Below are 12218 nucleotides of genomic sequence, written 5' to 3'. Positions count from 1 at the left end.
ATTTTTATTTGGTTCTTTCTCAAATCTGCTCTGCCATTTTATGGTTTCTAATGCTCTACTGAAAATTTTGTTCCTATCTTCTGTCTCCTTGATTTTAGCAAGCATAATTATTTTAAAGTCTCTCTCTTCCAGAGCCAGTACCTAGCTGGAGATAACTTATGAGAGTGTTTATATAGTCTGTTATGTATGCTATCTCTTTTCATAGTGCTTTATCTCCTTCTCCCTGTTTATCTTTGACTGAAAGTTTCTCACTATGTAGAAGAGATGTTTATAGAAATAATTTGAGGTCCTTGGGAACATTAGCCATCCAGGATCACTTTAATCCAATTTCGGGGACTAAGATTTTCTGGATTACTCTGATAACCTAGAGCAGAGCTGTAATCTGGGTTGTTTTTCTTCTTGTTCACCATTACAAAGCATTCAGAGCACAGAAGATATACCACAGTTCCTACTCTTGGCAGGCCCTGGACTCTAAATTTCCTTAGCCCCATAACCATGGCTTTCAAAAGTATTATTTAGCCTCTCAACAGACTCTTCTGGAATCAGAAATGCCCTAAGAAGGAAGGGACCTGAAACTAACCTCTCTAGAGCTCAACTTCTTTGGATTTAAGTCTGCACACAGATTTTTGAATTGGTGATTTTACATCACCTTGTTAACTCTACAATGCCTTTGTGTACTTTCTTTTCTTCCTTTCTTCCTCCCTCCCTCCCTTTCTTTTTAATTTTCTGTCCAGTTTTTTGTGTTTTCCTCTACAAAAAGGTTGGTCCAAACGACCTAGTATGTATCACCATAACTGGAAATTTCCTATATACAGCTTTATATCCTATTTAAGATTTTTAATATGACAATCTTCCCATGACATTAAATGTTCTTTAAAAACATATTATAGGAGGCTCGGGCTTCGGTCGGAGCGCAGGGAGAGGACTGGGGTTGGCGGCGTGAACACAGCCTTCAAGGGGTTAGTGCACCACGGCTAGCCAGGAGGGAGTCCGGGGAAAACTCTGGACCTGCCGAAGAGGCAAGAGACTTTTTCTTCCCTCTTTGTTTCCTGGTGCGAGAGGAGATGGGATTAAGAGCGCTGCTTAAAGGAGCTCCAGAGACGGGCGCGAGACGCGGCTAAAAGCGCAGACCCCACAGACGGGCATGAGACGCTAAGGCTGCTGCTGCCGCCACCAAGAAGCCTGTGTGCGAGCAAAGGTCACTATCCACACCCCCCTTCCGGGGAGCCTGTGCAGCCCACCACTGCTAGGTTCCTGGGATCCAGGGGCAACTACCCCGGGAGAACGCACGGCGCGCCTCGGGCGGGTGCAAAGTCCTGCCGGTCTCTGCCGCGCAGGCTCATCCCGCACTCTGTGCCTCTTCCCCGCCCCCCCCCGCCCCCCCCCCACCCCGTGCCTGAGTGATCCAGAGTCCCCAAAGCAGCTGCTCCTTTAACCCCGTCCTGTCTGAGCGAACAACAGATGCCCTCCGGGACCTACATGCAGAGGCGGGGCCAAATCTAAAGCTTAGCCCCTGGGAGCTGTGAGAACAAAGAAGAGAAAGGGAAATCTCTCCCAGCAGCCTCAGAAGCAGCGGATTAAAGCTCCACAATCAACTTGATGTACCCTGCATCTGTGGAATACATGAATAGACAACGAATCATCCCAAATTGAGGAGGCGGACTTTGAGAGCAAGATTTATGATTTTTTCCCCTTTTCCTCTTTTTGTGAGTGTGTATGTGTATGCTTCTGTGTGAGATTTTGTCTGTATAGCTTTGCTTCCACCATTTGTCCTAAGGTTCTATCCGTCCGTTTTGCTTTTTAAAAAAATTTTTTTCTTAATAATTATTTTTTATTTTAATAACTTTATATTTTACTTTATTTTATTTTACTTTATCTTCTTTCTTTCCTTCTGTCCTTCCTTCCCTCCTTTCTTCCTTCCTCCCTCCCTCCCTCCTTTCGTTCTTTCTTTCCCTTTCTTTCTTCCTTCCTTCCTTCCTTCCTTCCTTTCTTTCTTCTTCTTCTAATTCTTTCTTTCTACTTTTTATCCCTTTTATTCTGAGCTGTGTGGATGAAAGGCTCTTGGTGCTGCAGCCAGGAGTCAGTGCTGTGTCTCTGAGGTGGGAGAGCCAACTTCAGGACACTGGTCCACAAGAGACCTCCCAGCTCCACGTAATATCAAACGGCGAAAATCTCCCAGAGATCTCCATCTCAACACCAGCACCCAGCTTCACTCAACGACCAGCAAGCCACAGTGCGGGACATCCTATGCCAAACAACTAGCAAGACAACAACACAACCCCACCCATTAGCAGAGAGGCTGCCCTAAATCATAATAAGTCCACAGACACCCCAAAACACACCACCAGACGTGGAACTGCCCACCAGAAAGACAAGATCCAGCCTCATCCACCAGAACACAGGCACTAGTCCCCTCCACCAGGAAGCCTACACAACCCACTGAACCAACCGTACCCACTGGGGACAGACACCAAAAACAACGGGAACTACGAACCTGCAGACTGCAAAAAGGAGACCCCAAACACAGTAAGATAAGCAAAATGAGAAGACAGAAAAACACACAGCAGATGAAGGAGCAAGATAAAAACCCACCAGACCAAACAAATGAAGAGGAAATAGGCAGTCTACCTGAAAAAGAATTCAGAATAATGATAGTAAAGATGACCCAAAATCTTGGAAATAGAATGGACAAAATGCAAGAAACATTTAACAAGGACCTAGAAGAAATAAAGATGAAACAAGCAATGATGAACAACACAATAAATGAAATTAAAAATACTCTAGATGGGATCAATAGCAGAATAACTGAGGCAGAAGAATGGATAAGTGACCTGGAAGATAAAATAGTGGAAATAACTACTGCAGAGCAGAATAAAGAAAAAAGAATGAAAAGAACTGAGGACAGTCTCAGAGACCTCTGGGACAACATTAAATGCACCAACATTCAAATTACAGGGGTTCCAGAAGAAGAAGAGAAAAAGAAAGAGACTGAGAAAATATTTGAAGAGATTATAGTTGAAAACTTCCCTAATATGGGAAAGGAAATAGTTAATCAAGTCTAGGAAGCACAGAGAGTCCCATACAGGATAAATCCAAGGAGAAATATGCCAAGACACATATTAATCAAACTGTCAAAAATTAAACACAAAGAAAACATATTAAAAGCAGCAAGGGAAAAACAGCAAATAACACACAAGGGAATCCCCATAAGGTTAACAGCTGATCTTTCAGCAGAAACTTTGCAAGCCAGAAGGGACTGGCAGGACATATTGAAAGTGATGAAGGAGAAAAACCTGCAACCAAGATTACTCTACCCAGCAAGGATCTCATTCAGATTTGATGGAGAAATTAAAATCTTTACAGACAAGCAAAAGCTGAGAGAGTTCAGCACCACCAAACTAGCTTTACAACAAATGCTCAAGGAACTTCTCTAGGCAAGAAACACAAGAGAAGGAAAAGACCTACAATAACGAACCCAAAGCAATTAAGAAAATGGGAATAGGAACATACATATCGATAATTACCTTAAATGTAAATGGACTAAATGCTCCCACCAAAAGACACAGATTGGCTGAATAGATACAAAAACAAGACCCATATATATGCTGTCTACAGGAGACCCACTTCAGACCTAGAGACACATACAGACTGAAAGTAAGGGGATGGAAAAAGGTATTTCATGCAAATGGAAACCAAAAGAAAGCTGGAGTAGCAATTCTCATATCAGACAAAATAGACTTTAAAATAAAGACTATCAGAAGAGACAAAGAAGGACACTACATAATGATCAAGGGATCGATCCAAGAAGATACAACAATTGTAAATATTTATGCACCCAACATAGGAGCACCTCAATACATAAGGCAAATACTAACAGCCATAAAAGGGGAAATCGACAGTAACACATTCATAGTAGGGGACTTTAACACCCCACTTTCACCAATGGACAGATCATCCAAAATGAAAATAAATATAAGGAAACACAAGCTTTAAATGATACATTAAACAAGATAGACTTAATTGATATTTATAGGACATTCCATCCATAAACAACAGAATACACACTTTTCTCAAATGCTCATGGAACATTCTCCAGGATAGATCATATCTTGGGTCACAAATCAAGCCTTGGTAAATTTAAGAAAATTGAAATTGTATCAAGTATCTTTTCCGACCACAACACTATGAGACTAGATATCAATTACAGGAAAAGATCTGTAAAAAAAATACAAACACATGGAGGCTAAACAATACACTACTTAATAACGAAGTGATCACTGAAGAAATCAAAGACGAAATCAAAAAATACCTAGAAACAAATGACAATGGAGACACGATGACCCAAAACCTATGGGATGCAGCAAAAGCAGTTCTAAGAGGGAAGTTTATAGCAATACAATCCTACCTTAAGAAACAGGAAACATCTCGAATAAACAACCTAACCTTGCACCTAAAGCAATTAGAGAAAGAAGAACAAAAAACCCCAAAGTTAGCAGAAGGAAAGAAATCATAAAAATCAGATCAGAAATAAATGAAAAAGAAATGAAGGAAACAATAGGAAACATCAATAAAACTAAAAGCTGGTTCTTTGAGAAGGTAAACAAAATTGATAAACCATTAGCCAGACTCATCAAGAAAAAAAGGGAGAAGACTCAAATCAATAGAATTAGAAATGAAAAAGGAGAAGTAACAACGGACACTGCAGAAATGCAAAAGATCATGAGAGATTACTACAAGCAACTCTATGCCAATAAAATGGACAACCTGGAAGAAATGGACAAATTCTTAGGAATGCACAACCTGCCAAGACTGAATCAGGAAAAAATAGAAAATATGAACAGACCAATCACAAGCACTGAAATTGAAACTGTGATTAAAAATCGTCCAACAAACAAAAGCCCAGGACCAGATGGCTTCACAGGCAAATTCTATCAAACATTTAGAAGAGCTAACACCTATCCTTCCCAAACTCTTCCAAAATATAGCAGAGTGAGGAACACTCCCAAACTCATTCTATGAGGCCACCATCACCTTGATACCAAAACCAGACAAGGATGTCACAAAGAAAGAAAACTACAGGCCAATATCACTGATGAACATAGATGCAAAAATCCTCAACAAAATACTAGCAAACAGAATCCAACAGCACATTAAAAGAATCATACACCATGATCAAGTGGGGTTTATTCCAGGAATGCAAGGATTCTTCAGTATACGCAAATCAATCAACGTGATACACCATATTAACAAACTGAAGGAGAAAAACCACATGATTATCTCAAAAGATGCAGAGAAAGCTTTCGACAAAATTCAACACCCATTTATGATAAAAACCCTGCAGAAAGTAGGCATAGAGGGAACTTTCCTCAACATAATAAAGGCCATGTATGACAAACCCACAGCCAACATCGTCCTCAATGGTGAAAAACTGAAAGCATTTCCACTAAGATCAGGAACAAGACAGGGTTGCCCACTCTCACCACTCTTATTCAACATAGTTTTGGAAGTTTTAGCCACAGCAATCAGAGAAGAAAAGGAAATAAAAGGAATCCAAATCGGAAAAGAAGAAGTAAAGCTGTCACTGTTTGTAGATGACATGATACTATACATAGAGAATCCTAAAGATGCTACCAGAAAACTACTAGAGCTAATCAATGAATTTTGTGAAGTAGCAGGATACAAAATTAATGCACAGAAATCTCTGGCATTCCTATACAGTAATGATGAAAAATCTGAAAGTGAAATCAAGAAAACACTCCCATTTACCATTGCAACAAAAAGAATAAAATATCTAGGAATAAACCTACCTAAGGAGACAAAAGACCTGTATGCAGAAAATTATAAGACACTGATGAAAGAAATTAAAGATGATACAAACAGATGGAGAGATATACCATGTTCTTGGATTGGAAGAATCAACATTGTGAAAATGACTCTACTACCCAAAGCAATCTACACATTCAATGCAATCCCTATCAAACTACCACTGGCATTTTTCACAGAACTAGAACAAAAAATTTCACAATTTGTATGGAAACACAAAAGACCCCGAATAGCCAAAGCAATCTTGAGAACGAAAAACGGAGCTGGAGGAATCAGGCTCCCTGACTTCAGACTATACTACATAGCTACAGTAATCAAGACAGTATGGTAGTGACACAAAAACAGAAAGATAGATCAATGGAACAGGATAGAAAGCCCAGAGATAAACCCACGCACATATGGTCACCTTATCTTTGATAAAGGAGGCAGGAATGTACAGTGGAGAAAGGACAGCCTCTTCAATAAGTGGTGCTGGGAAAACTGGACAGGTACATGTAAAAGAATGAAATTAGAACACTCCCTAACACCATACACAAAAATAAGTTCAAAATGGATTAAAGACCTAAATGTAAGGCCAGAAACTATCAAACCCTTAGAGGAAAACATACGCAGAACAGTCTATGACATAAATCACAGCAAGATCCTTTTGACCCACCTCCTAGAGAAATGGAAATAAAACCAAAAATAAACAAGTGGGACCTAATGAAACTTAAAAGCTTTTGCACAGCAAAGGAAACCATAAACAGGATGAAAAGACAACCCTCAGAATGGGAGAAAATATTTGCAAATGAAGCAATGGACAAAGGATTAATCTCCAAAATACAAAAACAGCTCATGTAGCTCAATATCAAAAAAACAAACAACCCAATTAAAAAATGGGCCGAAGACCTAAATAGACATTTCTCCAAAGAAGATATACAGACTGCCAACAAACACATGAAAGAATGCTCAACATCATTAATCATTAGAGAGATGCAAATCAAAACTACAATGAGATATCATCTCACACCAGTCAGAATGGCCATCATCAAAAAATCTAGAAACAATAAATGCTGGAGAGGGTGTGGAGAAAAGGGAACACTCTTGCACTGCTGGTGGCAATGTGAATTGGTACAGCCACTATGGAGAACAGTATGAAGGTCCCTTAGAAAACTACAAATAGAACTACCATATGACCCAGCAATCCCAGTCCTGGGCATATACCCTGAAAAAACCATAATTCCAAAAGAGTCATGTACCAAAATGTTCATTGCAGCTCTATTTACAATAGCCCGGAGATGGAAACAACCTAAGTGTCCATCATCGGATGAATGGATAAAGAAGATGTGGCACATATATACAATGGAATATTACTCAGCCATAAAAAGAAACGAAATTGAGCTATTTGTAATGAGGTGGATGGACCTAGAGTCTGTCATACAGAGTGAAGTAAGTCAGAAAGAGAAAGAGAAATACTGTTTGCTAACACATATATATGGAATTTAAGAAAAAAAAAGGCATGAAGATCCTAGGGGTAAGACAGGAATAAAGACACAGACCTAGTAGAGAATGGACTTGAGGATATGGGGAGGGGGAAGGGTAAGCTGTGACAAAGCGAGAGAGAGGCATGGACATATATACACTACCAAACGTAGGTAGATAGCTAGTGGGAAGCAGCCACATAGCACAGGGAGATCAGCTCGGTGCTTTGTGACCGCCTGGAGGGGTGGGATAGGGAGGGTGGGAGGGAGGGAGACGCAAGAGGGAAGAGATATGGGAACATATGTATATGTATAACTGATTCACTTTGTTAAAAAAAATACACAACAAAAAATATATATTATATTATATTACTATAGAAAATATGGTCACCTGTTGTTCTAGGATCATATTCTTCTCTCGCTCTACATTGAGAACCATTCTCTTTGTATATTCTAGTTGTTTCTCTAGAAGGGTACAGTGAGACTGGGCTGAGCTTAACTGCATACTTATATCTATGAAAAAGAAAAAGTAATGAGTCAGTTAGTTATCACATAGATCAGAGAGTTATAACAAGAAATGTATTCTATGAATTCAATCAACAGCTAAAAGTTCAAGAGTTCTTTAGTTCTAAATATTGACTCTCCCAAAGTTATGAACATACATTTTGTGTGTATCTCATTAATTATATATAACCAATTTAACGTTGCCTCCTCATAAACTCCCAGAGGGCATACTTCTGAAAAGGAAGGATGTCAGTGACCTGTGGGATAACAAAAAACCTGGCTCTTCCTGGGAAACAACACCATCTGGAAAATAGAGGACCTAAAGTCTCTTTCCTAACAATACATTTCTTCTCTTTCAGGAAACTCAGGTATATGCATTCTACCATTCCCATTTTCCTCTGTTCTCGACTACTAACTGCACAGTTAATTCTATTTATAATAAGCAACCTCGTTCTAATTCTTTAATTCGTTACTTTCCTCAGCTCTTTCTTCTACTTTTGTCCAATTACCTTGGGATGTTTTTTTTTCCTCCCCATTTCTTCATTCTATTTATAAGTTGAAACACAAATTTGAACCTTGTTTATGAGGGTGATGTAGTGTTACAAGGAAAAAAAAGCCACAATTTTTAAGTGAAATTATATAAAGAACTTATGTTCTAAATCTCTAAAACAGATGTCCAGAAGTCCTTTTCATAATTTCCACAGAAGCCTCCACCTACCTGTCCATTTCTTCCAATTAATCTTTTAAGTTAAATATAATTTTTTAAGTTAATTTTTATTGTTTTATGTTGTTTAATTACTAGTATTGCTTTATATTTTCTAATTAAAAAAAAAACTAGTGAAAATATGAAGTATTCCAATTATATTATGGGCTAATAACATATTGCATTTTGTTGGTATTCTGAAAATATTATAATTCTTAAACACAACTTGTCTAATTTTTCTTTTAATCTCAAAAATTTATGAACTGGGATAACAGATATAATAGAGGTAAGTTCAAAATTACATCCATTTAATGCAAATACCAAAATGTCTGAGAACAAGCCCTCAATGTTGGAATGCATATAAGAACAAAGATATTTGAGTAAATCTTCTTAGACTGGGCTTATTATTTTTAAGTTGTAAACTTTGGTAACCACTTGTTTCTGAGAACTATTGAATGTTCTTACCTTTTTTCTGCTTTATTAGTTCCTCATGTGCCAGATTTCTCTCCTTTGTTTCATCCTCCAAGGCCTTTTTATACTGTGCCGCTTCTCTGGAAAGAATGTTCAGGTTATCTTCAGCTTGTGTTCTCTCTAACTCTAAACGATGAATCTTTTCCTGAAGAGTTTTTAAGGCTAAAATAAGAGCTGTTGAAAAAAAATTTGCTTGATATTTTAAGTGAGAATTTTTGAACACTTAACAATCATAGTAGCATATAAAAGTGAGCAGTATGTTTTTGTTAGTGAACCAAAAAAAAATAAGTAATTTATATTCCTCATCAAAAAGAAAAATGACAAAACTTTAAAGAGGGACAAATTCTAACATATCTTACAAAAACAATATATTTATGATTGTATTTAGTACTTTCCTAAATTTGAGATATGAGAAAGCTAATAATCACTAAATTTAATAAAATAAATATATTCAAATTAAGGCAAAAAGATATGTATATATGTATATGTATATATGTGTGTGTGTGTATATATGTATATGGAGAGAGAGAGAGAGACAGAGAGGGAGAGAAAGGGAGGAAGGTTGGGAGGCATAAGAGTATGAGCATGGATAAAGAAAATTAAAATATAGTGCCCACTAATTAACAAGGAAACTTAGGTTTAAAGTTAAAAGTTTTTCTCAGTTCTTCATGTATTCAGTTTCAGTCAAACCAGAAACATTTATTGTTTCTTTGTCCAAGATATAATGTTAATAATTAGGACATATGAGATAGAACATAGTTTCTTCCATTAAGAAAAAATTACAACCTAGTGGTTTAACTGATGTCAGGCTTGAAAGATTATAAGTGTTACACATGTACTACTGTGATTTCTTTTCAGCTATATTAATATCTTCATGATTCAGATAAGCTCAGAGTTATAAAATTTTCAAATATTGTCTTACATTTTCTTCTCAGTTACAACTTTAAATTATAAAAAACTAGAGATAATTGAATATAAATAAATGTTATAAGTTAACTTTCAAATAGTTTATATCCAATTAGAAAGATGTCTGCTAGAGATTATTTTTTGATTTGGATTATTATTTCTTCAGTTGCTTTGCTCCACAAAGCCAGTCTATTTAATAATGGCAACCATTATTATAAAAGATTAAAAAACAACGTGACTATCATCATCTTAGAAAGTAATTTGTAATGGTGTAGGTATGCCTGGAGTCATAAATGTTTTCCTAATTCAATTTTAAGATCCTCCTAAGCTTGTATTTTAAAAGTTATATTACTTGTATTTTGTAGTTACTCCAATGTACTGGATTCATGAAGAATTTTCAAGGGTAATTTCAGATATATGAAATTACTGAATTTAATCCTTGACTAAGACAATTCTACTTAATTCATTAGTATTCTAATCATCTTGTTTATTAGAAGGATTCTGAAAATCTGACCTTTTATTCTTCAGAGAGTATTTTCCTATTTTCTAATGACGTTTTAATGATAAGTCTGTAATATGTGCTTAGCTGGTTATATTAATTTTCATCTTATAGCTGAAGAAGCCAAAATAAAAAAATGTTAAGTAACTTAAGTTTACAGAAACTTTAAGAAACAGAGTCAAAATGAGCAGTTTTACTAAGATTAGTTAAATACACAATCTTATTTTCTATATAAAAATGGAAAGTTTTGTATAACATACTTTGTACCATTCCCCTAATGTTAAATAAGATTTTATATTAGCATTACCTTGGCTATTTGGACTACGAAGCATTTTAGGAGAGGTAACTTCTAAGTTCACAGAATAGTGAGTCTGAGATGATTCAACACTCTGGGCGATTGATGGAACAAACACTCTTTCTGGAGGTTTACGATAGCTTCCTACTATACTGTGCATTAATTCAGAATCCATTATCTGTACTTCTGTACTGTGCCAGTAAAGGAATAGCACAGTATAGCATCATTCTTTCCTATGTGAATGACAAAAACATTAGACAAAAATTCAGATGAAACTTTAAAATAAATACATAATCATATACTGTGGAATTTTGTCTTTACGAAGTTAATTATCACAAATTCAACTATAATAAATTCAGCAGTAAAAGAAAGAAAAATGACTATTTACTCTATAAACAGTATAGACAATTCTGCCTGACTTTCAATGAGTATATGCTCTGGAGTGAGCGTTACATGCGTGGTGTGAATTTGCTGGTTTCTCAGTTGATCATAAGTTCATCATCTGAGCACCCCTCTAAAAGAGTTTGACTCTAGGGTTCAGAGGGAAAAGTATATATTCTAAAAGACAACACAGCTTTGAAACACAAGCCACCCACATAACATGATTCTCTAAGACTCTAATGTACTGGCCTCCTAAGGGATTTTCAAGGATAATTTTGGATATATCAATTTCTGAGTCTAACCCTTGAATAAGACACAACTCCACTTAATGCACTAGCATTCTAATCATGTAGTTTAGAAGGGTTCCAAAATCTGAAAATCCAAAATAGCTTTACCTTGTCATTCTGGGCTTTTTTTGTATGTTTGTTGGAGAGCTCTTTTAACCATCTTAGCAGATAATTTTTAAATGTTCCCAAATCATTTTATTTTCCTTTCTGTAATTTAAATATTTTAGAAATGTATTCTACTTAATAGATTATAGTCAATGTTAAATAAATTAACTCATAACCACACTGAAAGAAACAGAAAATTGTTTATACACAAAACAATTTACCAGCACAATTTTTAGAATGAAAGCTTGCTTTAAAATGTAAATTTAGAATTCCTTTGTAGAATTATAATTAGCCTACTTTAATTTTTGAGAACTGTAAAATTTCAGTGATTTCACTACCTTCCCAATTCACAGGGCAAAGGAAGATACTTCCATGACTGTATTTCCTGGGATGGCAGGGAACATAACTTCACTCAATAGGATTTTCTACTTTAGCCACTGTCATGATGTGTAGTCTTCCAGGACATTCTCATCAGTCTAAATTAGAGGTTATAGAGCCTAGGAAGCTTTGCTAGAATACTTGATGCTCTTTGATCTTAGGAGGCGATCATTTTTGCTTTTGTTATTAGCACCAGCTACCATTTACTAACCATGTCTCTGTCCCTCTGGGTTCTTGCTGCTTAGACACTGTCTGCTCCCCATGGGAGACTGCATCTATCTAAGTTGCTGTTCCCTCAAAAAATAAGAGAGCAAATTTAGTTACAGCTGGCTCACAATAAAGTAAAGGCAGGGCCCCAAAGTACAGATGTTCTGAACATGGTTGTACATCTTCAGAGAGAGGTATG

The 12218-nt window shown here is 36.6% G+C and overlaps 1 protein-coding gene across 4 annotated transcripts in view; it reads right to left on the bottom strand.

The window, feature by feature from the left end:
• CEP57L1 (centrosomal protein 57 like 1) overlaps nt 1–12218 on the bottom strand; it is a 65739-nt gene that overhangs the window by 21583 nt on the left and 31938 nt on the right. For 2 of the 4 annotated variants that reach the window (XR_014297636.1, XM_082669136.1), the window contains exons 2-4: nt 10674–10894; nt 8956–9135; nt 7675–7796 (exon numbers count right to left, since the gene is read on the bottom strand). Coding sequence is in view for 3 of the 4 variants with exons in the window: in XM_082669136.1 (XP_082525262.1) it covers nt 7675–7796; nt 8956–9135; nt 10674–10836 (465 nt within the window). In the remaining variant the exon portion in view is untranslated. Of the gene's footprint in view, nt 1–7674; nt 7797–8955; nt 9136–10673; nt 10895–12218 lie in introns of those variants that run through there. The other 2 variants (XM_082669137.1, XM_082669138.1) reach the window with 2 other exon arrangements.

This window comes from Grampus griseus (genome assembly GCF_964374135.1).
Source record: "Grampus griseus genome assembly, chromosome: 13".
Lineage (NCBI taxonomy): Eukaryota > Metazoa > Chordata > Mammalia > Artiodactyla > Delphinidae > Grampus > Grampus griseus.
Note: the sequence above shows the minus strand (reverse complement) of the source record. Positions and strands in the feature narration are given on the sequence as shown.